General features: G+C 41.3%; 1 protein-coding gene across 2 annotated transcripts; it reads right to left on the bottom strand.

Moving 5' to 3' along the window:
• Positions 1–6: 6 nt before the first annotated feature.
• Positions 7–26,331, bottom strand: LOC141771230 (proto-oncogene tyrosine-protein kinase Src-like). Of its 2 annotated transcripts, XM_074641278.1 has the most exons (13): positions 25,818–26,331; positions 15,903–16,184; positions 13,711–13,810; positions 12,361–12,378; positions 10,616–10,714; positions 10,244–10,347; positions 7,262–7,411; positions 6,989–7,144; positions 6,051–6,230; positions 4,994–5,070; positions 4,760–4,913; positions 4,490–4,621; positions 7–2,997 (listed from the first exon to the last, which is right to left on the bottom strand). In XM_074641278.1, the coding sequence occupies exons 2-13, from the start codon at positions 16,174–16,176 to the stop codon at positions 2,789–2,791; spliced, it is 1,653 nt and encodes a 550-aa protein (XP_074497379.1). In that variant the 5' UTR covers positions 16,177–16,184; positions 25,818–26,331; the 3' UTR covers positions 7–2,788. The 2 variants fall into 2 exon arrangements, with proteins under 2 accessions (XP_074497379.1, XP_074497385.1); XM_074641284.1 differs by lacking the exon at positions 12,361–12,378.
• Positions 26,332–27,941: the final 1,610 nt, after the last annotated feature.

Here is a 27,941-nt window from a genome sequence, read left to right as displayed (position 1 = left end):
CTCTTATCAAAACACATTTGAAATATAATTTATTGCACATTTAAAGATCAACATAAAGTGGCACGATACCCATTTCAATCCTGTTACATCAGAAACAAAAACAAAAAGAGAAGTCCTTACAAAATGCTCACACCTTCGGTTTATGATCATTGATTTTGACTTTAGAACAAAATGGCCATGAAGTTGCAGGAATGCCAGACCCAAACTGCATAGATTCATAAAAAAAATTAAATATTAAAAAAAGACAAGACACTTCTTTAATATGGCACAGAAAATCCAATCAGACCTTGGCGTTACTCATATTAGTCATGAGCCCATCAACTTCCACATTGTCCCAGTGACTTACAGGCGGTTCAGTGCGTCAGAGCAAACGGGGGATTTCCAATTCTTAAAGAGGAAAGCACTGAGAAGATGTTCCTCGGAAATATATATAAATATATATATATATATATATATAAATAAATATATATATGTATATATGTCAAGCCCAATTTTAAATTGTCGTTTGCAGAAATATGTCAAATATTAAAAGAGAAAACATTCCTTAAGCCCCAATTACAGTAGCGTCTTAATATTAAAACATTTTGGGAGCAGGCGTGCGTCACTGTAAAAACCTCAAAAATGGAGGTGCAATTAAAAGAAAAACTATACAAAAACAAATTACATGATAGTCACAGTCATTTGTTTAAGATACTATTTACATCTTTGACCTCATTTTTTCATTTCACAACCCAAACTCCTTTTTTCATTGGTTTCAGAATCGTCCACATTGATTAATTTAGCCGTCATAATCATCGAATGATAATTTCATGGTTTTAGAGGGCATGGACCATCTCTTATTGCTGCATGGCTCTTATTTTGCTAATTGGTTTCATAGTATTTGTTGGCAACAATCTATAACTTTATATCTACTGTTGCTGCATCGACTAAAACTAAACCACTGTGAAATGCGTGACACCCAACATAAATACCTGCCATTTCAAAGTGGCTTACATGATACAAAACCAACCCTAAAGAGCTACAGTATGTACAGTATGATAGTGAGAACTGGCAGCAGTGGGTAAGAGATATATATATATTAAAAAATAATTATAGGTTGATGGCACAAATGTTCAGAAGTTTATGATCCCCTCGTCAAACTTTGAGTAAACATACACATGTTGATGTACAGTACAGCATAAATACAAACCCAGCCAATGGTCAAGAGAAGAACGGCACAAAAGCATGCTAACTGGTTTCAAAATCAACTCTTATAGTAAGTCATAAACACAGTTTTATTAGAGTTACCTGATCAAAGTTTTACAGTTTCATTAGGGCCGCCTGGTTGCATATTTTTATGGACAACAGCTGTGAAGTGGATGAAAACCTTTTGAATCTTCACAGGTTTATCTGTCCAGTTTACTCACTAACATGATGTTCACTGGGGGAAATGATGCAACGTTTTATTGTCAAATTTACGTAAACAGTTGCCTGTTTGAGAACTAAACACCCCCCCCAAGTAAGCCCCTTGATAATAAAACATTATATACATGGACAGCAGTAAAGAAACGTGATTTGTTTGTTACACAACATGAGCTGTGTTGAGTATTAAACAGTAATATGATTGGTCTGGTAGCCATATCAGCCTCTTAGTAGGTCACATAAATGTTTGATGACAGTTATCCAATTTATGCCTCAGAGGAAATGAGCTGACTACTATTAAAACTGTTCTTTAGTGCCACCATAACAGTGCTGTTTATTTCCAATGCAACTTTCCAGTTAAATCAAGGTCAATCAAAACAACAAGCATTTAAACACTACCTGCATCATAATCATTTTTTAATTGTCGAGGTTGGATCCAGCTGACCGCTATGGCCGTTCAGCGTATGTCAAGAAGTACCGCTAGAAAAGAGACAGAGGGTTACATGAGAGAGAAAGGCCTCAAATTTGAATTGACATAATTTCCAGTGTTACAGAACCTGCCTGTTGAGTACATTGACCCTGGCACTACCATGAAATGTTTTCACTACCAGAAAAAAATCAGAGAAATCAGGAACTTTTTTTTGTCTGCCACTGAACAAAACCTTAAACCACAGGACGCATATTGTCCGAGTAAACATAAATAAAGATGCAAAGTAGCGTTCCAGAGCTGAGTTATTTGGAGACACTTTGAAGAAGCAGCACTTGAGAAAAACTGGAGGGAGATACTGAAATAGAGAAAGAGAGGAGAGAGGCAGAAGGGAGATAAAAGAACGTTAAGAGAGACAGACTTTCCTTTGGCACCTGAGCCACAGTGGCAGTGCTCTTCTGTGGGCGGAAAAGGTGCCAAGCGAGGGTAAAGAGACACGACAAGAAGAGGGAAAGAGGGAGGTTTTGCTAAACAGCTCATGCCCGAAATATCCTCCCTTGACCTTCTCTCTTCGACAGGAGGTTTGTTCTTTTCCCCCCTCGCTCCTGATTCGGTTCCTCCCACATCAGTCGCACCTCTCACAAAACATCAGATCAGAACCGGAGTCTGTCCACCAGGAGTTGTCCTTTACAGCCTTGAGCCTCACTTCAGCAGGAAAACCTTCAGTAAAACAGTGAGTGCTTGCAGAGAGGAGGTTCTTCAGGTTCTTCTGTAGCGGTTTCTTTATGGCACATGATGGGGAATTTCTATCTCGGTTTTGCTTCCACAGAAGAATCTCAAGTTCCTCCCAGATGAGTTTCACAGGCTCAGATCCTCCCACAGGTGCTCCTCTGAGGTCGGTTAGTGCAGATCGTTCTGTGTTGAGGTGTTTTCCCCCCGGGTTCGGTTCAGTGTGTGGTTCTATAGGTTCTCCCCCGGCTGATACTGGGGTTCTGTGGAGGTGAAGTAGTCCTCTAGGAAGCCCTGCAGGTACTCAAACGTAGGCCTCTCCTCTGGGTCCTTCCTCCAGCAGGAGAGCATGAGCTCGTGCAAAGAGCTGGGGCACTCTGCCGGACAGGGCATCCTGTAGCCGCGCTCCACCTGGTCCAGCACCTCGCGGTTAACCATACCTGCCGAGTGAAACAGGAAGTTAGATTTAGGGAAGACAAAGACATTCTTCCTAAAAAAAAAATCCCAAAAAAATCAGCAACATTAATAAAGCAAATCTGACGAATGAAATTATTTAATTTGCAAAACATTAAAAATATTTTTGTGATATTTTAAGAGCAAATGTTTCATTTAAATTCCTAAAATATGAAACAATCCAGTCTATAGTTTTAGCGTTTTTAGAGCTAGATTTTGACTCTGATATTTACATCTCTCTTGATGTACTTGCACATAAATAGAAATAAAAGCTAGGGACAAGGACAACAAAGCTGGACAAATAATGGTAAAGAATAGGCAGGACTATTATGTACACAAGTAGTGGAACAAATAGGTGTTTCCATAAATATTAGGGCTGTCAAAGTTAATGCAAAAAAAATTGTTCCAATGCCACTAATTTCTTTAGTGCATTAACGCAAATTGCGATTTTGTAGCGGGCTCAGTTTTAAAGCTAGAGTGAAGATACTGGTATCATATGAAACTAGAAAACCTAAGGACCAATCATGTCATACTAGTTTACAGTGAAGGAGGTTTAATAATGCTCCAAACTAACGCTAAATTTTGGTGGGGAAAAACTGGCATGACCATTTTCAAAGGGGTCCCTTGACCTCTGACCTCAAGATATGTCGATGAAAATGTGTTCTATGGGTACCCACGAGTCTCCCCTTTACAGACATGCCCACTATATGATAATCACATGCAGTTTGGGGCAAGTCATAGTCAAGTCAGCACACTGACACACTGACAGCTGTTGTTGCCTGTTGGGCTTCAGTTTAACATGTTATGATTTGAGCATATTTTTTTATGCTAAATGCAGTACCTGTGAGGGTTTCTGGACAATATTTGTCATTGTTTTGTGTTGTTAATTGATTTCCAATAACAAATAATGTATATACATGCATTTGCATACTTAACAAATCTCCCTTTAAGGTACATTTTGAACAGATAAAAAAATGTGTGATTAATTTGCGATTAATCGTGATTAAATATTGTAAACTATTGACAGCCCTAATAAATGATATATAAATATATATAAAAAGCACCAATGACCTACAATAAAGTAAGAAAAAAACATCTCTCTGTAGAATGTCAAAGAATTGTGAAAAATGTCCATCATAATATCCCAGAGAACCAGAGGACGTCCTCAAATAGCTAGTTTTGTCTGGTCAACAGTTGAAAACCCAAAGATATTCAATTTACTGTCACATAAGACAAGTAACAGCACAAAAGCCTCACATTGAGAAGCTGGATCGAGAATTTTTGGCATTTTTGCTTGAAAAAAAGAAAGAAAAGGTATGCGATTATCGAAATAGTCGATAAAATGATTAGACCATCGACTGAAAATGAATCAGCAACTAATTGTTTCAGCTCTTGTCATCCAGCATGATAATTGTTTAAGAACGTTGCTTGTTTGAAAGGGGAATTGTTCAGGTGCTGATACATGATGTGAGTCTCTACCTGGATAGGGGACTCTGCCTTTAGTAGCCAGCTCTGTGAGCAGCACACCGAAGGACCAGACATCTGACTTGATGGTGAAGCGACCGTACAGAGCTGCCTCCGGTGCCGTCCATTTGATTGGGAACTTGGCTCCTGAGGAACCATGGGTTATTAAAAAAAAAACAGTTATGCGTGAGTACAATTTTGTAGTTCCAACATCATGTCTATCCAGTTTCACATCAATGGAAATGAAAGAATAATCTGTTGTGGAAAGAGGAAGTGTGGACTCACCCTGCCTCGCAGTGTACTCATTGTCTTCGATGAGTCTTGCCAGGCCGAAGTCAGCTACTTTGCACACCAGGCTTTCTCCCACCAGGATGTTGGCAGCGCGCAGGTCTCTGTGGACGTAGTTCATCCTCTCCACATAGGCCATGCCTGCTGCAATCTGGAGGAAGGGACAGGAATGTTAGTAGAAATAGAAATATTGTGTTGTTTTTAGTGTAGCTGAACCGAAAGTAACATTACCTGAGCAGACATGTCTACTAGCTGAGGCAGACGAAGCATCTTTCCTGCGTCGCCTTTAAGGAAGTCCAGTAAGCTGCCTGTGAGTGCAAGAGAAAAAATGGACAGTTGTAGATAATGACAGATAACCACCAAATAAACAACTGGTTGTCCATTATAGGTGTGTTTGTGAGCAAACCAGTGTTATAAGCAGTAATATATATTAGGGCTGTCAAAGTTGACGCGATATCGTGTTAAACGCAAATTTGTTTCAATGTGACTAATTTCTTTTGTGCATTAACGGAATCAGTGTTTCAGAGATTGTAGCAGACTCAGTTTTAAAGCTAGAGTGAAGATACTGGCATCATATGAAACTAGAAAAACCTAAAGAATCCATTGGTACCAATGGCCTTTGACCTCTGACCTCAAGATATGTGAATGTAAATGGGTTCTATGGGTACCCACGAGTCTCCCCTTTACAGACATGCCCACTTTATGATAATCACATGCAGTTTGGGGCAAGTCATAGTCAAGTCAGCACACTGACACACTGACAGCTGTTGTTGCCTGTTGGGCTGCAGTTTGCCATGTTATGATTTGAGCAGATTTTTATACTAAATGCAGTACCTGTGAGGGTTTCTGGACAATATCTGTCATTGTTTTGTGTTGCTGATTAGATTGATTTCCAATAATAAATATATACATAAATTTGCATAAAGCAAGCACTTTTGTCCACTCTCATAACAGTATTAAATACTTAACAAATCTCCCTTTAAGGTACATTTTGAATGTGTGATTAATTTGTAATTAATCAAGATTAACTATGGACAATCATGTGATTAATTGCGATTAAATATTTTAATCGATTGACAGCCCTGATATATATATATATATTGTTAAAAATAGTGTGATACCAGTGCAAATACAATACCCGGATTTCAGGACCAAAACAATCCTCTTTTGATTTTTTCATATCTAATTTTGAGAAATATAAATCAGCCTTCGTCAGAAGCATTTTGATATCAGTACCAAAATAACGTTTTGATACCCATCACTTGTTACGATCTGTGTCCTGTATTACCTTGGCTCATATATTCTGTCACAATGTAGATCGGCTCCTCAGACACAACAGCATAGAGCTGGACCAGCTTCTCATGCCTCAGCTTCTTCATGACCTGTGCTTCCTGAAGAAAGGCCTCTGGAGACATGGTGCCAGGCTTTAGGGTCTTAATGGCTACCCGTGTTGTACCGTTCCATGTGCCTGTCAGAAAACACAGAAAAATAACATCACTGTATTACTTCTTTAATAAAGTGCTAGATCTCCTCCTGATAGAATGTAGACCATAGACTTTATATAAAGATGAATGACATGACAGCTGCTCCAAAAGTGAAGCGAAAACATCTCGATCTGGCTGCAGTATAGGTCATAAATCCCGCCCCCCCATGTTAGTGGATTGGACATGGGCCAAACTAAAAAGTCAAAGTACACGTCAAATAATTTTTCCCCCAAAGATGGTTTCTGTCATTGTAGGTAGTTCTTATCACGCTGATGTATATTAAAGTGTAATTTTTATGACAAGTTTGGTTTTAATTAGTTAATTGATGCTATAAAAAGGGGGTGAGACGTAATGATTGACAGCTGTGAGTCTCTCTCGCTGACAAGCTGCGGCCGTGCTTGGCTCGCTATTAGTTCGGGTGGGTGACCTCGATACTGCGGCTCCACCGCCCGATCACTATTGTGCAGACTCTGGCTCAAAATGACGTAAAAATCTCAAGATGGTGGCTCATGTATCCAGGATATTGTGGTATCACTTCTGTACAGTGGGAGGAAGTGGAGAAGTGTCATCCATCTTTATATACAGTCTATGATGTAGACTTAAAGGGATCATTTTACATTTTGGGAAATGTGAATATTTGCTTTCCCATATTTTGTATATTCAATGTATAACCTGTCTATCTGCCATGGTGTGAGACGAATTCAATCAATTCCACTAAAACGGAGCGGTGTGTAGTTCTTACCCATCCAGACCTCTCCAAAGCAGCCCTGTCCCAGTTTAAGGTCGAGGCGGAGGGACTCTCGGGGGATCTCCCAGGCGTCCCTGGCCAGTCCCTGGGTCTGAGGTTTGGCCACAGGACACACGTCTGATAGAGCGTGGCACAGCCCGTCAGAGTGCTCTGAACACAGGAACAGAAGGGAGAGTGGACGGGCAGGTTAGGGGCAACAGTGTTGTGAGATGTATTACAATAGGTATTATCAGAGAGCTATGTGTGTGTGTGTGTGTGAGGACTCACTGCGGTAGTGGAAGACTAGCTGCTGTAGGCTGGTGAACTGGGTGCGGGAGGTGATGTAGAAACCTCCGCTATCCAGCTTCCTGATCTTGTAATGTTTAACATTCAGGCCTTTGGTGTTGTCGTAATCCAGCACTGACAGGCAATATGCCCCTGTGAACATGACGAAACGACAGACAGAGACAGGTTAGAACAATAAAAGCAGGCGTAATGTGGGCCTATGTGACAGCTGCTCGGTGGAGTTTCCTAGCAGCTGTGCTGGGCAAGTCCCTGCTGGCCCCTTCAAGGGTCCTGGAAATTCAACTAAACCTTTTTGTCCATGGCCCACTAGTAAGTAAAGATTCATCTTTCTGAGTAACACAGTGATAATTATTGACTTGTTTTGTACAGCCTCTTATCAGAAAACTAACAAGAAATATTAAGAGAAAATTGCAAACCATTAAAGCAATAGATTATTAGGTCAAACATAACAATAGAAATTAAAAAAATAAGCCGTTACTAAATGTGACAGGAATCAAAATTGTAAAAACACATTTTAAGAAGGGTTTCAAAACGCTGAACAGACACCTCCACCGGCTGTGCTCAACTAAAGATACTGAACTAAACTCTTTCCTGTGGTCATCTTAATTTGTGCAGGATATACTGTAAGGAGGGCTGCACAGTGGTATAGTGGTTAGCACTGTTGCCTCACACAAGAGGTTCAAATCCAGCTTGGGGCCCTTCTATGTGGAGTTTGCATATTCTCCCTGTGTTAGCGTTTTGTTTTTTTCCAGGGACACAAACACGAACGCTGACAAAAGCTGAGATGATGGTTTTCACTTCCCATGTTTAAGGATTTGGAGTGTCTTCTAGCTTGAGCCTTACAAATGATCAAATGTATCCTGACCAGTCTGACATGATTAAACAATATGCAACATACATTATGAGCGACATCCTTCTGCTCATCCGTGCCTCACACGTGACATAAAATACACATACCCGGAGGCTAACACACCCCCTGCCAGAGCTCCTCCTACACTCCCTGACCCTCCCCCTTTCCTACAACTCTCCCCCCTCTCCATGCCTCTCTCTCTCAATGTGTGTGTATGTTGGGAGAACAGAGACTTATATAGCCAGGAGGAAATCCAGCACCCTCCTAGGTTGACCTAGTTCTGGCAGAGTGATTCACCCCAATCCATTCACAAGGCCCACTCCACCACTCCACTGTGCTCTTTTCCTTAATCCCCTCCCCTTCCTCCGTAACAACCCCCTAAAGAGCCCACTGACGTCACAAGGACGAGATCTGACTGCAGAGTTTCAGAGAAAGAAGCGAAACTCCAGAGAACAAAGATATAGCGCTGTAGGCCTGCGTGAAAGTTGAAAAAAAAGTGACTTAATTGCAAGGTTCTGTCTCTTTCAAATTGAGTCCCTAAAGCTCTACTTATTTCAAAGTGAGATCACATCTGCTGAGTGGAGTAACCTCCAGGGACACAGAGAAAGTGTCATCACCTCCTTTTTTCACAGAAGTTTCATGAAGCATGTTAAATAGTCAGGACTTTCTCTCTCCTGTCTGTTGTTAGGTTACAATCTTTGGTCCTTTTAAAACTTGTGTTATTGATGTAATGCTGTAATTCTCAGCTTCTTCTCATCATATCTGACTATAGATCTCAAATACACAATGTCATAGCTGTGTTTTTACATGTTTGAAGCAACTTACTTATCTTGAGAAACAGGTTTATGTGCAGGTAGGGCTGCAACTAACAATTATTTTCATTATTAATTCATCTTCCTATTGTCACGATGAATTGTTTAGTGTATAAAAAGTCTGCTCAGGTTGACATTCTAACTGCCTGTTTACTGCTGTTATAAAAGACTAAGAAAAAACAGAAAACATTTACATTTGAGAGTCTGTGATCATGTCAGCTATACATTGAGGCCTCAAGGCTTATTCCTGGTAATACAGGATACAGCGTAGTATCGTGATATTTTGCGTAGCAATATTGTATCAATACACAGACGTCAAGTATCAATCTTTCATTATATAAACTACTAACCTCCTAACAATCTGACCGCTATTCTGTCTTTCAGAGAGGTTGTAGTGGGCTAGATTGAAGACACTTGTATCATATGAAACTAAGGAATCCATTGGTACCAACCATGTCTTATTACATGGCTGTGATGAATACTCGATTCTGATTGGTCAATCACGGCGTTCTGCGGTCTGTAATTTCTCTATAACTGACCGTTGCTATGTATAACAGACCGTTGCTACGGGCGCAGCTCCGATGTCGGACTCTGGTGGATCGTTTTTGTGTCAAAATATTGATTTCTTCAGTAAGTATCCGTGTAATAAGCGAGATAATGTACAGATAGCGGTTCATTGTTGTGAAGGAATCCCCTTCAGGGTGATGAGAGACCCCTCCGCTTTGCATCGGGGTCGCCCTGTCGGGGATTCTTTCACAACAATGACCGGCTCGCTGTACATTATCCCACACAGGCTTGTCGGGAAGAACGTTAACTAATGCTCCAAAGTTACGCTAAATTTTGGCGAGGAAAAAGAGGCATGGCCATTATCATAGAGGTCCCTTGACCTCTAACCTCAAGATATGTGAATGAAAACTCTGAGATGAACAGAGTGAAAACTGTATCTTATTAAATAAAACAGATGTTGACAAACTGCATAATTTTTAATTGGATTATATTTGGTAATAAATTGCAATACTCAGCATATCGAAAAATGTTTAAAATAGCAATAAGATCGTATTGTGACTTAAGTATCGTATCGTGGGGCCTCTGGTGATTCCCACCCCTACTGAAATGTCTAATATGCATATTAAAATAACAATATCATGGTAAAGTTAAATTGATCTTATATTTAAAAGATCTCAAAGATGCCGTAGAAAGGCAGATTTAACACATCATTATAAGCAGACACAGAGAAAAGCTGAAGAGCTAATTGGACCGTCTTGATAATGACTGTAGCCTCTGGAGTGACTGCTCTCTCACCTTTCGTCGTCTCGCTCTCCCTCACCAAGAAGGTTCCTCGTCTGTTCTGCAGGTTCAGAAGGAGCCTCTCCGAGTCACGCCGAGTGATCTTCCCAAAATACCACCTGCCAAAGTGGGCCACGGAGAATAAGATCAGAAGGAAGCTACTACTGAGCATCTGGAGCAGGCAGGCAGAAATATGTTTTGACTGGAAATACAGACAACTGTGCTGGATAGTACATCGGCAAATATTCTCTCTATACTCTTTGCATTTGCTTGTAGAAGAAGATATAGCACAGAGAGTAATGCTGCGTTCAGGCTTTGCACTAAGGAAGAAATGCTTTGAATCTCTGTAGGAAAGAAACTGCAAGAAGCAAGGAGAGGATAACTTACTCTTCTGCTTGGATGGAGTCGGACGGAGCCACATAGTTGCTGGGGATATAACCACTCTCTCCTGTCGTCAGGGAGCGAGCGAGCCACCAGTCCCCTTCTCTGTGACAGAGAGAGAGAGAAAGAGAGACAGAGAGAGCAAGAGAGTCAACAATAAACAGAAAACTGACCAAGGCAACCATAACATTTCTTGGTTTAATGATCTTTTACTGTATTCCCAATTAAGAGACACAATATGTGATGGAGGAAGAACACTTGAAGAATAATGAATAGAATAATATGAATCTGTATTTTTCTTATTGTCAACAAATGCCATGAAAAAAAATACCAAAACCAACAATGCAACCTGTCTGTGGCTCGCAACCCAACGCTTATTGGTTCCCACTGGAGATGTAAATATTTAAAAGGTGCTCTATATGATATCCATAGCATTAATATGAGAATGTGAGCATAACACTCACCCCCCAGCTCCCCTCGAGGTTAACACTGTTAGCTCTGTCAGCATTGTTGCTGTTGTTTTCAATGTTAACATTGTTAGTTACAAGCTGCCGGCTCAGCCGTCAGGATGTTGAGAGCTGTGTGGAGGCAATAGAAATGCTCCCAATCTCGCATTTAGCACCTTTAAAAACGAGACACAAATATATACAGTAGTTTCATGTTTCAAAAAGGCTAAATGAGGACTATTTTCAGCGGCGGATGTATACATTTTATACGCTAGAGGGTATTTATGGCCCAAGGAAGGTGTATGTTAACTCAAAATAAACTACAGTGCCCACATTCATCATAATGAAGGAACATATCAACCAGTGCAACAGAGTGGCTTATTTATATGTTTTTAATAATATAGAAGCTAAATCAGGCTTTGGCGCCAGAGGAAATACTTTTTCATTGGATAAATCTATTGTTGGTTTTGGTCTTTTCATGGTATATTTTCCCCAATTGGAAAAATATACCAGACTAAACAATTAAATACTACAATATCTGCAGCACAGGTAAGAACTTCTGATTCAAGTTGAAAGTTCCACATTGTTTGACTTATGATCCATGATGTCTTTTATAAAGCAAGAGAAAACCTAAAGATTGAGGTTTAACAAATTATACATCTCATCCCACACCGAAGTGCACAGAGTGAAGAAAGACACATTGTTAAGAGAGGAAATTGACAACTGCAACCTTTTGTTCCACTTGTAGTCCCTTGGTTTACATTTTTAACATTTAAAAAAGGTATTGTTTGTAACTTCTTACACGTATAAATCATTGAGGCTCTTCCTGCTTCAGCCTCCCGACCGTGGTCAGAAGACAAGGATCAGCATCGATTCATGGAGAGACCTTCGTCTGGTCAGCTGACATTACTACCAAACAGGTGAAATATAGAGTGATATTGTGTTTTAGCTGACGTGTGTCGCCTCACTGTTTTGACCGATGCTCGTTCATGACTATGTAGAGCGAGCACAAGCGCGAGCAACAGGACGCTGCCTCCGTTGACTCAACGGCCACAGGTGTCGCTGTTAACAAGCAATTTTTGATTCTTACATAGAGTCCCTTTAACTGTTGCTTTATATAGAGAGGCGTACAATATGTTACCTACCAAGCACGTTAGAGCACCAAATCACTACATCTCTAATATTTACTAATTCATTGCAGTTCCGCTGCAAGCTTGATCAGACAAATCCGTGCAGCAGCAAAGGGACAGTGAACAAAAGGTTGCGTGAGATTTTTTTTTTTTTATTGCATTGAGTATTACTGACCTGAAGCTGTACTTTTTCCTAGGAGAAACCATGAAGCATGAGAGAGAAAAGAGAGAGGGAGAGATAACAGACACAGCAGACACATCAAAAACACAGCGAGGAGACACAGCAAGGCAAGCAGCACAGCACAGGCACATAGCAGAGGAGCCGAATATGCTGTGGGACTACACAGTGGGGTTACACGAGCTGCAGTGGTATTAAAGTTTTAAGCTCCACTTTTCATTTCACTGCAGTTTGTAACATTTTTAATAATTCTATAAGAGAAGAATAAAGAAATATCTGATCATTTATTATCCATAAATGATCAGATCCTCATATCCCGTGGGATTTCTGGATTCACTTTATAGTCTCACTACTTTTTATTCAGTATTTGCATTAAAAATGTTGATAAAAACACTCATGCACCAAATACTTGTTTGTAAAGTAGGTATATTGGAACTGTAATATTAATGGTCAGTATGAAGGAATTCTATTTTTCAGCCCTACTATGTAGTGCCAGACTTAAGATAAAGAAAAGCAGACCAGACTCATGACAGGAAGTTATGGAAAGAGTTCATAAGAAAAGAAAAGAAAAATCATTGTTCCGATATTAAAAGGTACAGTGTGTAGAATTTGGCAACATCTAGTGGTGTGGTTGCAGACTGCAACCAACTGAGCACCCCTCTGCTCACTCCTCCCTTTCCAAGACCGTGGTAACATGAGCCGCCCAGTACAAAACCGCGGTAACACAGTTCGCCTCGCTCAGAGGTCATCCTTACCGTAATAACACTACTTTAGGAGCAACGGAAGTCAGACAGCGGCTGGCGGTGCCACGGTTTTTCACTCTGCGGCTCACGTTAACGCAGTTTCACAAGCGTGTCGGAGAACTATGGTGACCTTGAGCTACCTGCGTAGGAATCATGCTCCAGATGATTTTAAATACACATATCATTTCTCACTTCCTGCAACTGAAATACACATTCTATCTAAATCACACCACATGGCAGACAAACTTCGACATGTGCCAGCAGGAAAGCACATTATTTAGGTGTTATCCGTGTGGAGGAAAGATATGCGAGTGTAGCGACCTTGCTATGACAGGCTCTCTCAGTGTCTTAAAGACGAGGATGATGACAAGTTGCCCAAGAGAGAACAGGATGCATTAGTAAAGTGCTGCTCTGCTCCGTTTTAGTCAACAGATGGAGAGGATCAGACTCGGCTGTCTGGATCGCTCCACAGTCACCAGCTCTGACTGCGTTCATTCATTTACACATTTGTGCGCAATCATGTGTGCGTCTACAAATCTGTTCATTTAGATTTTTGTGAAGTGGTGGCATCAGAGAGAGAGAGATAGAGAGGCTTGATTCTTACGTGTTGTTGACAATCTGCAGCCTGTCGCCTTTCCTAAAGGTCAGATCAGACGCTGTCCGTGACTCATAGTCATACAGCGCCACAAATGTAGTGACACCTCCTGCAAGAAACACACATTTAGGGAACAATGTAATTAAGGTACTTTCTGTTAAGATCTTTTCACATTCACTTCTATAATCTAACTTCAATAACACAGGGCTTGCTCCATCCACTGTTAAGCTGATATATTTCACCTCTGCTCCATTTTTTTAGAAAACAATTTACCAAGGCTTAATGAGAAATATCGACATTCAGACGGCTTGTGGCTGATCGTCCGTGAAGGACAAAGCCATCATACCGATGGCATTCTATTTTCTTTGTAGCTTTCTACGCCTTCCTTTTAATGAACCAGTGATCTAAACCCGGGAGCTCGCCAGCCAATCATCGATCGGCTCATTAGATGCACAGGAGGAGGCGGCCAGCAGATACACTCTGGATGGAGCAACATTAACCTAACCATCTGGCTGGTCTCGACACATTACATCTTAATGTCAAGACAGCGCTGCGCGATGAGCTTCAAAGTCAAAGACAAGTTTTAAGTCTGTTTGACAGCCGATGGTGGGAAAAGGAAAATATTTTTCTGTGGACATATGACTCACTGTGAATCTGTTTTTAGAGATTTTTCTCAGGACTTTTGTGATATCAAACTGAAAGCAAGTCGGGGCTGACTGGGCTGACTCATAGATAAGTCAAAGTTCTCATCAGATCTTATTCAATCTGTTTGCATGCTGCAGTTCTGCTCAGCTTCACAAATTATTCACACTAAAAACATAGCATCTCTCTTTTGTAGACTCTTATGTATTGCCTGGTCATGGGCATGCAGGATTACTTTGACTCTACTGTGTCACAAATACACGAGTAGGCTTGCCGCGGTAGTCGTTGTTACCGATGTTACACGGTGGTTTGACACACACCGATTACATTACGTACCCACCGCCCCCATCGCCGTTTAGCTTTTTTTTTTACAGAAATATATCCCATTTAGTTCATTTTTGCGCATCAGTGCCGTGTTATCAATAGATAGCCGGACAACAGACGCTACACACTGAAAGTGAAAGTCTGCTACATACAGAGTCTCAGCACAGAGTAGCGGTGTCATATTTCACACACACAGGAGAGAGAGAGAGAGAGTTGACAGACAAGACGACGGCAGAGGATTTGGTGTCAAAGCGAAAAGCAAAAGCGCCTATTTGGTAATATATCAGATTTAAACCCAATGCTATAAGGGAACCATAACGTTAATGAGGTAATCGCCGTGAGGAAGATGGAACGGTCACAGCTGGTGTGTGCTGCGGAGCAACGCCGGGCGGAAACTTGCGGCCCCGCAGCGAAAGCTCGACCAGAGAGGCCAGACACACCATCTGATGTTGAAGAGCAAAGTAAGACATATTGACTGTCATCTTTTCTTGTAAAATGTCCGGTGTAATCGGTAAAACCAGTGTTGTCACAAGTTTATTAACCGGTGAGAAAATGTCCTCTCCTTTTCATCCCTAGCCACAAGTTTGAAAAGATCGATACCACTCTCATAACTGTACGTTCACTATGAAGCTGGAGCCAAGAAAAAGCACAAAGACTGGAAACAACTAAATCTGCTTACCTCTAAAACTCACAAATTATACGGGAGGGTATGTGCAGGACTATTTCTTGGCCGGTGACTTGCTGGAGTCTTGTCACAGTGAGGTTGCAAGGCAACCAGCAGAGACTCCTGGAAGTCACTGCACGGCCAAGAAATAGTCTGGTACATATACCCCCCCGTAAAACCTCAACTTGTTGTTTTTACACTTGTTGATTATTGAGGTCAAGAGGTACTGGTAGGTGGATTTTGTTACTTTTGGACAGAGTCAGGCAAGCTGTTTCCCCCAGTTTCCAATCTTTATGCTAAGCTAAGCTAACCAGCGGCTGGCTGTAGCATATCACATTGAACGTACAGACATGACAGTGGTACCGATTTTCTCATCCAAGTCTCATCAAGAAAGCGAATAACAATTTTTTCCCTAAGATTTCCTACTTTTTTTTTTTTTACTGTTTTACAACACTTTTGACAAAATGACAATTAGTTTAGGTCACTACCTGAAACTAACTAAAATATCTCCTGTAATCAGTAACAATTTGCAACATTTGCACTCCTAACTCCTCTCTCAAGTGTTCCCTACCTGACAGAGGTCCCCTCTGAGGCGAGGTGATGGTGCCCGTGTGGTCCACCCCTCCAAAGAGAGCCAGCTCTGGCGTGTTTGTCGGGGCGAGCTGGTGCTGCCCTTGATGACCCCGCCTGCCCGTCCCGACGGCGGGGCTCCTGTTTGGGGTTTGGGTCTGCTGGGCAGGCCCCAGGTGGTGGAAGTGCCCGCTGTCGGAGCCTGTGCCGATGGTGCCGTCCAGGCTCATGGAGCGCTGGCCCGGCTCCTTGGGCTTGCTCTTGCCCGCCCCCATGTGCAGACCTGGGAACAGAGCCAATGATGAGTAAGTATGCAGCACTTTACGTCCCAAGAGATTAAAAAAAAGCTCTCTTTGTGGTTGTTATCTCTATTTCTTGTTATATGCCAAACAAGACTGAAACGATTAATCAATTAGTCAAACGACAGAAAAATCACTTAAACAATCGTTTCATTGATTAAACAATTGAATCAGTCGTCAAGGAAAAACATTCTCTGTTTTCAACTCCTCCAATGTAAGGATTTGCTGCTTTTCACTCTTTTATGTCACTGTAAACAAAATATCTTTGGGTTTTGGACTGTTGGTCAGACAAAACAAGCCATCTAAAAACGTCATCCTGGACTCTTGTATTTTTCGCAATTTTCTGGCATTTTACATACAAAACAATTTGATTAATCACAAAAATAATCAACAGATTCATCAATAATTAAAATAATTCTTAGTTGTAGCCCTGATGTCAAACAAGGTTTTTATGTGAATGTTTATATCACTTTTCCAATTCAATTATATTTTATTGAGTGATGCATTTTATACTTTTAATTTCTTCAAATTAAATGTGGTTCTAGATTCTCAGAAAACTCAGCTTAACTCTGCCATCATATAAAACTCAGGTCCTGGCAGCAGTAACATGGCTCAGAAGGAGGTCATGTGGATGTCAGTTTACTTTTAAACTCTTTTTAATATTGAAATCGAGACACACACCCAGTTCCATGAGGAAACATTATGTCAAACCACCGAAAAAAACAAAACATTCAGCTTCTAATCATTAACCTTTCTCAAACAAATAATTCTCTCATCAGTGTGTGCTGTGCGCATCACATTCATCTTTGCTCACCACAGAGTATCCTTGGAGCTGTTAAAACCGTTTAGCATGCAAATACTCTGAGAACAGGACACCTTGAAACAGCCAACACGCATACATTCAAGGTCATCCCTCTCTGTTGATTCAATCTGTTCTGAATCAATAAGCATCTACAAAGAAAACAAACAAAGGAGCAGTGGGCTGTAATGAAACCAAGTGCGAACACATGAGTTGACAAGGGCAGAAACAGTTTCACCTCCTACAGGTAATCTAACACCACTTCTCCTTTCTATCCTGATGCAGAATACATATTACGGCCTCATAAATGCAACAAAGAGCGCGCTGTCATCATGAGTGCCGACAAAGACAAACATGCTCAGACAATCAAGTGCACCCACAGAAAGTTGTAGGGCCGTGTTCACACACCAAGTTCAACCCTCGAGGCATTTCAGAGTGACTCACTGCGAGATTGGCTATTTCAGGCCGGCTGAAACAGAGACAGTCATACACACATGAAACAGCCTTGTTCCTTTTTCAATAGGAGGCACTCTCAGTTCCAGACAGAGTGTATGCACCGTGTGTGTGTGCGTGTGTGTGTGTGTGTGTATGTGCGTGAGCAGCTGTTCCTTGGTCTCTGGGAAACAGGGCTCTATCGCACACTAACACCCTACCCACGGTTGCATCTCACATCCTTTTTCCAACACATGTGTGTGTGTGTCCGTGTGAGTGTTTCCAGCACAGTTGTGAGAGTGTGATAGACAGGACAGAGAGGGTTATTAACAGACAAGGAGGAAGGAACTGGCAGTGGCTGTAAAAAGAACGCGTAGGCGGTTGTTGTATACTGCATGGACAGCTGAGGCTTAGTGGGTGTTTTTAAGTGTAATGTGCGAGCATAACATAATTACACAGGTATGGGAAATCTCAAAGATATGGAAGGATCTCACTGCGGAGTTGTGTGTGGGCGCCTAAGCTGCCGAGTGTGTGCACGAGCGCGAGCGATTTCAAGCACACACACGTACGGTCATGCAAGCTTTGATTCAACTCCTGCCAGGATGTAATCTGGCGCACTGGGGGGTTAACGTATCCCACGGTGCGACACTGAGTCACACAGAGATAGGCCCGTGGGCCTGCGGGAGACGCGGACAGGACCGTGTGAATTGTATGAAGAATAAAACCGCTCGATTTTGCCAACTGCTCTGGGTATCAGTAATGGACTTTGTGGCCGGATGCTGCTTCCTCAAACATCTACCGGCTCACTGAGGATCAGAAACAAGAAGATGTTTCAAAAAGGACAAAACGTAAGCAGAATGGACAGACAGGACCGCGACTGATCAGTCTTAGATTATAAAGAATAATGAAGGCACTTATGCAACAGATATATACTTAGCAGTCCACGTAGTCAATAGACGCAAACAGGCATTTACTTGAGGTGCTTGAATTCATGCAAAAACAACTGAGATGATCGCCTTGAAAGAGCCAGTGCTACTTAAAAACTAGTTGGTGATCTATATTTTAGGTCTAAGTATCAAATGACAACATCTTCACATGCTCCAGTCCTACACGTACAATATACAAAAAGCAGATTTCTTACTGAATGTCAAGTTACTTCAGCTTGTCCCTCACTGACCGCAGACAAGAGGCCTTCCAGAAGGGTTTCTCAAGCTCTAACTGAGGATTTCAGTCCCGACTCCTGTCATCAATGGTCCAAAGCTTGAGCACCTGAACTACAGCACAGCAGCACAATGCTTTGAGTTAGAAAGTGACTGATGGGGGATTCAATATCTGTACCTAAATTGATGGTAATTCTACAAAGTTAAAGTATTCAGTGAGTGCTACATACTATAATTAAATACAACTTTAAAACTAAAGTTGAATGTACTGCAGTATGCACTGTGTATTATGTAAGATCTGACTTTCTATTAGGAAAACTGAGGATTAAGCATACACTGATAAAGGGAGGTAATGATCCTCGACCAGCACTGCAAACATATCCCAATGCAGTGATGGCAGAAGCCATGTCCTACAGTATGAGAGTCACTTTCCCCTGGTTCTCTCCAGGATGCTGCAAAACACCAGAGTACCCTTGAAAGCCTCTGAGCCTGCCTATGTAAACAACAGAGCTAGCACTGAAGCCGAGCCTCACGCCTTTTCGGAATATGGTGTCAGAGTGCCCTAATATCAAGAAGTGCCAACAACATGAGACAGCTTCCAACATTATGATATAAGATGGAGGAGGGGGAGATGGAGGAGACAAACGTATACTGGACAAAAGCACAAACGGGCAGAAAATAAGATTTTGTGAAGTCTTACACAGATAGAAGACGAGGAGAACTAAAGAGATGGTAAAAAATGATGAGGAATGGGAAATGAGGAGAGATTTCAGTCCCTTGTGAGCTTTTCCATTCAACAGGAGCAAAGAGGAATGTAGGAGAGCCAGATTGCACCGCACTGCTGTGACTGCCAGCGACTGCAACAAGAACAGGCACCTGAGCAGTGGGAGGGCTGGATGGGAGGAAGGAAGCGAGGACGCAGATGAGGTGTGGGGGGGGTGACAAAGAAGCTCTATTTTCCCTTTTTCCCAGGACACAAATCAAAATCTTATTCCAAAAGAAACTCTTGTTGCCTTGCAGCTGGCTAATTTTAATTTTAAAAATCAAACTCAACACAATTTTTCTTTCTTTTTTTTTTTTTTTTTACTTTTGGCATGTTTGTTAAAAAGTGTAAGTTGATTTTCTTTTAATTCAAAGCAGTACGAGCTGCAAATCTGGTATGAATGTGCTGTAAAACAGGGCTCCTACACATTTTCCATTTCAAAATTCCATACTTTTCCAGACCATATTTGACTTTGTGACTCTGGGTGGAGAGGATGCTTTGACAAGACTACATTGTTTTTGCTCTTGCACATGGTTTACAATTGCCGCCTCCCCCATGTTGGAGATGTCAAACGATTTTACACAAAGTTTGCATGTAGCTTTCTTTTCCCAATTTGGAATCCTAAACCAACCAATGTTTTAGATTTTGGATTGTCAAGCCAGCCCTTAGAAAACTTGCATTTACCCATTGTGGCCATTCAGTCCACAGTCCTACGCAGAAAGTTGTACGACGTTTCACTGTCAAACATCTTGCACTTGGGGCAGAGCTGTTTAGAAGGCTGTGACGTACAGACGTAGAGGCAGCTCTGTGTAGGAGTTCGCGTTCAGTCGCACGCCATACTTCTCGCCTTGCTTTCAACGTCATCAGGCTTGCTCTAGCCCGCGCTCTCTCACAACACTTTGGCTGCACTGGCTGCCTGCTTCAAACGCCACGAGAAATTCAAAGTTTTATATTTTAGAAAACAGAATAGGGGCAATAGTCTCAAAACACAAATATTTTTCCATACTGTTCTTTTTTCCATACGTAACCTGTAAATGAATAAAATCAAATTCCATACTGCGTGGGAACCCTGTAAAGTTATGTAACACGTGATTTAATAATGTCAGAAAAGCGACAATAAACAAACAGACATGCTGACTGTGTGAATAAAGCTGTGCCTGCTTGTGTTGTGGGAAAGGAGATTTGAAAGATTAGATATGTATCACTGCAAATAAAGGCTTCGTTCAAAGGTGGCTCTCTGAGGGATATTTACCTCAGAACCATGATTGAGTTCAAGAGCACTTCAATTTCCGCAGTACATTTATCACTAGGCTGTGTCTCTCTGTCAAAGTCTTGATGTTGACCTAGTCTCACAAAATCTATAAAACCATCTCTGTACATGGACTGAATAATGTAGGGAAAGCAAAGCTCAGGTGCCTACAAGGAATATATATAAGTTAATAAAGCAGGCTAGTCCAAACACCTGAAACTGAATCACATCAGGGTTGACAAGGTCAGTATATTCATTAAGTGTCATTTGTACATGTGCTCCAATCTGCCTTGGAAAATAACATAAAGCCACGCGGTCATTTCAAATCTGACTCCTTGATCAAAGGATAGTTTTCACATTTTTTCAAGTCTGTTTTAAAAAAAACACTCACGTGCCTACATGCACATCGAAACAGTTTTTGGTTGCATCCATACCGGCTGTTAAGAGATCACACATAATTCCAATGTAAGTGATGGAGGTCAAAATCCACACATATTGGATGGATTGCCATGAAATGTTGTACAGACATTGATGACTCCCAGATGATGAATCCTACTGGCTACCATGATATTTGTTGTTTTGACTGAAAATTAACTTTTGGATCGATTGTCATAAAGTTTGGTACAGACATTCATGTTCCCATCAGTATGAGTTGAACTTTGGTGATCCCCGACTTTTCATCTAGAGCCATTATCAAGTCAAATTTTATATTTGTCCAAAACTTTGGTTTATGACCAAATAACTATCATAAACTAAAGATCAGCATTTGTCTTTACTGCTAACTATCACATATTAGCAGGCTGATAAGCTTAACTACGATGGTGAACATGGTAAATGGACTGCATTTATTGAGAGGCGAAGTCCCGCCCCTTCCGGTGGGCCACCATGGAGACGGCGAGCTCTATTGATCCAGTTAGAATTGCGCCATGAATCACACATATGATGATTGTCAGTTTAAAACAATTTTGCAAGTCAAGAAAGTCACAGTTTGTTTTAAAACTATTGTAGTATAAGACTGAAAATACGTAATTAGAAAGACTACACACCCAGAAGTCGCGGAAGTGACGTCTCTCTCTCTGAAGCTACGATGCCTGTGTGTTTCGTACTAGGATGTACTCAAAAGAGCAACGTGTCTCGCTTGTTCGTTCTCTTCCTGGCTGATAAAAAGACCAGGAGTCGCTGGATAAAACACATCAGGTAAGATAACGTTTAATTTCCTTTGTGCGTGGAACATGGCTAAATTAGCTAACTAGCTAGTGTTGGTGACGTATATTGTGCAAGACGAGAGATGTAGTTCACTGAGCGGTTTCAAACAAAACTAAATAATACTACTATATCAAACTTAGACTTTCTTGACTTGAAAAACAATCTTTTAAATTGACAATCATCATAAGTGTGATTCATGGTGTAATTCAAACAGTTTAAAAAAAAACGTTGACGTACACATTTTTTCCAAAATAAGGTTTCATGAGGTCCACCGGAAGGGGAGGGACCTCGCCTCTCTATAGTGCATTTTTAGTCTTAGCAATCACTTAAAAGCGCTTCATATCACAAGCCAGCATTCACCCACACAATCACACACTGGTGGCAGACAAGGTGCCACCTGCTCATCAGGAGCAATAAACATTCACACTCACACACCAATGGCACAGCCATCTGGAGCAATTTGGGGTTCAGCATCTTACATCTTGCCTAAGAACACTTTGGCATGTAGATTACAGGGGCCAGGGATCAAACCTCCGCCCTTCTGATTAGTGGATGACCGCTCTACCTCCTGTGCCACAGCTGTAGACTCATAGTCCCTCTTTTTCATACTGTTTCCTCCACCACAGCTCAACAAGGAACCATTGTTGGAGGATACAATGAGGGAATTTGGCACTAAAATGACTAACTGTAGAGGATACCCACTTGATTAGACTATCTCAGACTGCTGGCTTCAGATGAACTTAAGAAAGAAAGAGGACTGGGGATTTAGTCTCTTACATTGGAGTCGTGTCAGGAAGGAATCACTTCACGGCCAGTATGGACAGGACTGACCAAAGGTTAGGGTACGCATGTGAGTGTTGTATTAAGAAAGAACAAATATGAACCTATCTTTTAAATCCTTGTCCTCCAGGGCACAATGTCTTTACTTCAGACCTTCCAATTATCTGATGAATTATGTGCACATTGTAGTCTTGTGGAAATACTTGCTGGTTTCTATCTATAATTTCATCGTATAATACAAACTGAATGATCAATTAGCCTCAATGCTAAGATACTATGCAGCAATTTGTTGCAGAAGATAATGTTTCAAAGTGCTGCGTTTCAGTACAACTTACATTTGATTTTACACAGGTTCCAACTGCGCAAAGAATGTAACTCTCTCTCTCAAGTTTCCTCTGCCTAATCAGCATTTGTAAATCCTCTATCTGAAGCTGAGCACACAAGCTGTACATTTCTGGTCAGGCACATAAGCACTTTTGGCCATGACAAACCTAACTGAGTCACAACAGACGGTAACAGTTGCCACTGTGCTGCAGAGAGCGAAGGAGCCCGAGCCAATGTTTCAGTCGAATGGGAAAATTACAGTTTGCCCTGGGGAGGACCAGCGAGGGAGGGGAGGGACAATGATGGTTCCTCAAGATCAAAACAAGCGGAAATGTGCACATTAGTGCAACTGTCCTGTCCTGTTCCTATTATGCTGGATGATAACAGTGCAGTCCACATACATAATACACAGATTAACTATATATAGTGTGGGTTGGAGAGAGAGAGAGAGAGAGAGAGAGAGAGAGAGAGAGAGAGAGAGAGAGAGAGAGAGAGCAGGCAATTGCTTTAAAGCGAGCTAAAGAAGAGCCAATGCAGTCACATAGCTATTAAGTCTTGTCCCATTTTTGTACCGCGGAATCCTCGATCAGATATTTTCTGTTATCTTTTCCCCAAATCTTTCGTTGACCCCGCTCACTTTGCAAAGTGTGAGCCTGTGTCTAGCTGTCCCATCCCATCTCCCCTCTTCCTCTGTGACAAAGGCAAAGAGGAGAGGCGAAAAGGAGAACAAGAGGAAGAGGAGGGATTGTTGCACTCAGCTGATAAAACACACTTCCGTTTTCTGTCCTTCTTCAACTGGAGGCTCTGGCTATAAGTGATCCAGGCTATGAGGAATAGCTGTTACAGCCTGCGTGACAATATAAGGGTGGTAAGGGTGGTAGGACATTTATTAATGACTGTCCGTAATCTCAAAGTAATGAACTGACAGCCACGCTTGTGATTCATAAAATATTAAAATAAACTCAGGGTAATATTTGTTCTAGCCTCAAAAAGCGTATTTTTTCCCCACGTGTTAATGAGCCTGTTTGAGAATTAAAAGGCAACTGGAGCTGCAACAATCAGGCGATTAATCAATTAGTCGATCGACAGACAAATAATCAGCACCAATTTTGATAAACGATTAATTGCTCAAGTCATTTTTTTAAGCAAAAATAGCAAAGAATTCAGCTTCTCTAATGGAAAATGTTCTAGTTTTCTTTGTCTTTTGTGCCAGAAGATTAAATAGGCTATATTAGTGTTTTGAATTGTTGACCAGACAAAACAATATGAAGACTAACCTTGGGCTTAGGGAATATTTTTCAATATCTGCTGATATCTATAAACAGAACGATTGATCGATAAAACACTTAGTAGATTAATCAAAAATGAAAATAATCTTAAATCACAGCCCAATAAATCAAGACCAACGTCGCCTCTCTTTGTGATTCACAGGATATTAAAATAAACTCAATTAATATCTAGTCATACCCCCAAGTAATATTATGTTCCATCTAGGTGGTATTTGTTCTACCCCCAACAATGTATACATTATTTTGATGTGTTCATTAACATTATTATTAATATTATTAGTTATTATTTTTTAATCAATTAGTCGATCGGCAGACAAATAATAAGCAACAATTTTGATAAACGATTAATTGCTCAAGTCATTTTTTAGGCAAAAACAACAAAGAATTAAGTTCCTCAAATGAGAACATCTTCTAGTTGTCTTTGTCTTTTGTGACAGTAAATCAAATAGGCTAATAACCTGACAAAACAAGACATATGAAGATTAACCTTGTGCTTTGGGAATATTTTTTCAATATCTGCTCATATGTATAAATCAAACAACTGGAAAACACTTAGTAATCAATTATGGAAATAATCTTAAATCACAGCCCAGTAAATCCTACTGCCTTGTGAAGGGGAACATTGTGTGTATGTATACTCTCTCAGCTTGTAAAACAGTATTTGAGAGAAAGTCATTAGATATTTTGATGTTATTTCTCATGCTTTGCTAGCCTCCTGTTTATCAGCATATTATATTGCATCTCCTAAAGGTTGTCCAGTGTTCAAATCCAACGTGGAGCTTTTCCCATGATTCATGTGTCTCATCATGTTTTTAACAAACCTGAATCCACTGCCTCATGGAAATTAGCTGGAACTTCTCCAAAACCCCCCTAAAAACCGACTGTAAATAAATAGATTAGCCACATAATTAAAATTCTATTTCCTCGGGATTAAAACACCAGTTGTCAGCAAAGCTGCTTTCAAAGAAACAAGGGGTGGGGTAGTATAGCATGCCTACAGGAGTAGCAGCTGTCAACATGATAACGTCTTTGCTTTGGGAGGAGGGAATAAAAGAAGAAGAAGAAATCCAAAAACATCAGTGTTTGCCAAACTGATCCCACATCATACACGTAAACAGTGGATTTGTGAATGGGAACCGGGATATAAGAGGCGACAATGCTGCTGTGGCTGCGTGGTGGCTCACATACAGCGCATATGCGGCCTGATGAATCAAAACAGGTGCTGGTACAGCTCCATTTTGAATTTCGATGGATTTGTTGACTCTTTAATTTCTGTGCGCAGTCGATTTACTGCGTTTTCTTTGAAGAAAACGCAGTAAATCGTCAGAAATATGACATTTTGCACATGCATTTTGTCTGGAGGGAGGGGTGTAGTAAAATCGTCAACAACAACGGAGCCCTGGCTGGCACAGACAGACTGAGAGAGTGGCACTGAGCAAAATGTGCGAGCAGCACTGACTGAATGGCCCTGTGTGCAACAATGAAATATACAAATCAGTGTGCAGAGAGAGGGGTGTAAAACACTAGGAAAACAAGCAGCAAGAAACCCAAAAACCCTGCATGTAAATCCGAAAATAATCTCGTATTGAAACGCCACACGCTCTAATTAACTCACCTTTGACGCGTCTGGAGATTCAGCCCAAAACCCAGAGACGCGCAGCAGCAGCAGCAGCAGCGAGGAACCGTGTTAGTTAGATCCTGATGGCTGTCCTCATTAGAGAGATAATAATGGAAGCAGTTGCTGTGGAAACCTCGGGACCAGCCACGAATCCCATTTAGTGAATATCAGCCGAGTAGTAGCAGAGAGAGGAGGTCATGACGGTGGACTAGCTGCCTTCGGGAGCAGAGCAGAGGGCACAGCTGCCGGTGGTGGTGGTGCGGCCGGACAATAAACACACCACCGCGGTGATATAGTGGTAGTTCAGCTGGGAAGAGTCGGCGGCGGCGCGGTGGAGTCATGCGAGGAAGCAGCAGCAGGAGGAGGAGGAGTGGTGCGGTGTGGTGGAGGAGACATGCCTCGTTAAGGCACGGACAGATAGTGCATCACTGACGAAACACGAGAGCGCAAAAATATATGATGATGAGCCTGGATTTTACGTTTTTGTTACGCAGCTAGATTCACGTCGCGTTGCGTAACTCGACGCCGCCGTGATGGTTGAAGTCACTGAGGCGTTACAGTGACAAAGACAGTAATGCATTTTGTCTTATTAAAGGTCCCATATTATGCTCATTTTCAGGTTCATACTTGTATTTTGTGTTTCTACTAGAACATGTTTACATGCTGTAATGTTAAAAAAAAACGTTATTTTCCTCATACTTTCAGCCTGAATATGCCTGTATTTACCGTCTGTCTGAAACGCTCCGTTTTAGCTCATTTTGACAGAATTGCAACAGAACTGCGTTGCTAGGCAACAGCTTGGGTCCATGTGTACTTCCTGTCAGCTGATGACATTCACATACACTGCAACCAGGAATAAACTGTGACACATTTATAATGGTTACGTTTAAAATTGTGTCAAGGGTCTAAATATTGTATATTTGTGACATCACAAATGGGCAGAAATCCTAACAGCTTGTTTCAAATGCAGAGTTTCTGAATACGGGCTGTGTGTATTTCCCTGTGGATTGAGTGTTTCGATACTTTCACAGTATTTATTTAGGACTTAAAGGGACTATTTGTAACTTTTTAAGCGTATAAATGTAGCGGGTCGCCACACATGCGCGCTCGCATATGCGCGTTCGCGCGTGGCCGCTGCCTCTCCTCCTCTGCCTGCCTGCCTTCACTCAGACAGAGCACGCGTTCTCAGCTCGCTCCACCTCTAGACGTGAACGCGCGCTCACTCCACACTGCAGAAGAGTTAGTTTAGCTCTGAGAATATCTAGTGAATGTACAGTGGACGTTTGTGCAGAAATAACTGCTGCAGCTCCTCCAGACCAACAGAGGTTTCCCGTGTCTTGTGAAGTGACGGAGTTCCTCAGCGAGTAACGTTACCGTCTCGTTACCGACCGGGTGCCGGTGTCTCCCTGCTCTCTCCGGCTGCGGGCGGAGAGAGCAGGGAGACACGCTGCAGAGGAAAAGCCAACACTAAGATCAGATCTAAATCATGTTCATGGAGAGACCTTCGTCTGGTCAGCTAACATTACTGCCAAGCAGCTGAAATATAGAGTGATATTGTGGTTTTAGCTGACGTGTGTGCTGTTCAGGTATATTTAGAGCGAGCAAGCGCGAGCTCGACACTGACTTTCATTGATTTCACGGCCACAGGTGTCGCTGTTAAGAAGCATTTCTGAAAGTTACAAATAGTCCCTTTAAACCTGCTTTATAATAGAAAAACATGAAAATCTCACTTTTTTATAATATGAGACCTTTAATTTAATTTTAATATTCGCGAAGGTCTTTTTTATTATTATCTACTTATTTATTTATTTTTATTGTGTTTTTTTTAAATTATTTTATGTTTGTTTTGTTTCATTTCTGTTGTCCCTTTATGTTTGGCGCAGTTCTTTGTTTATGTTTTCGCTATGCTTCTTTTGTATGTAAATGTTTTGGATGTTTTCTGCTGTTACTATGGATACTGTCATTTTGAAATAAAAAAATAAAAAAGTCACTGAGGCTTTGGCTGGCACGACAACAAAACACCCCCGTTTAGCTTCTCTAATAAATACTAGTGGAGTCACGACTGAGAGGCTTTTTTATAAATGAAAGTAGTTACAATAACACGACACATATATACTTACA

The sequence above is a fragment of the Sebastes fasciatus genome, chromosome 1 (assembly GCF_043250625.1).
Source record: "Sebastes fasciatus isolate fSebFas1 chromosome 1, fSebFas1.pri, whole genome shotgun sequence".
Lineage (NCBI taxonomy): Eukaryota > Metazoa > Chordata > Actinopteri > Perciformes > Sebastidae > Sebastes > Sebastes fasciatus.
The sequence above is the reverse complement of the archived record's forward strand: the minus strand, read 5'-3'. Positions and strand labels throughout refer to the sequence as shown.

What these genes read in the sequence shown, in the direction of transcription:
- LOC141771230 (XM_074641278.1), bottom strand. Translation starts at nt 16,176, where the DNA reads ATGGGGGCGGGCAAGAGCAAGCCCAAGGAGCCGGGCCAGCGCTCCATG. An exon ending in GACAGAATATATGAGCCAAG is followed by an intron (nt 5,071 to 6,050) that starts GTAATACAGGAC and finishes TTGCACTCACAG; the next exon opens with GCAGCTTACTGGACTTCCTT. An exon ending in AGGCAGAGTCCCCTATCCAG is followed by an intron (nt 2,998 to 4,489) that starts GTAGAGACTCAC and finishes TTCACTCGGCAG; the next exon opens with GTATGGTTAACCGCGAGGTG.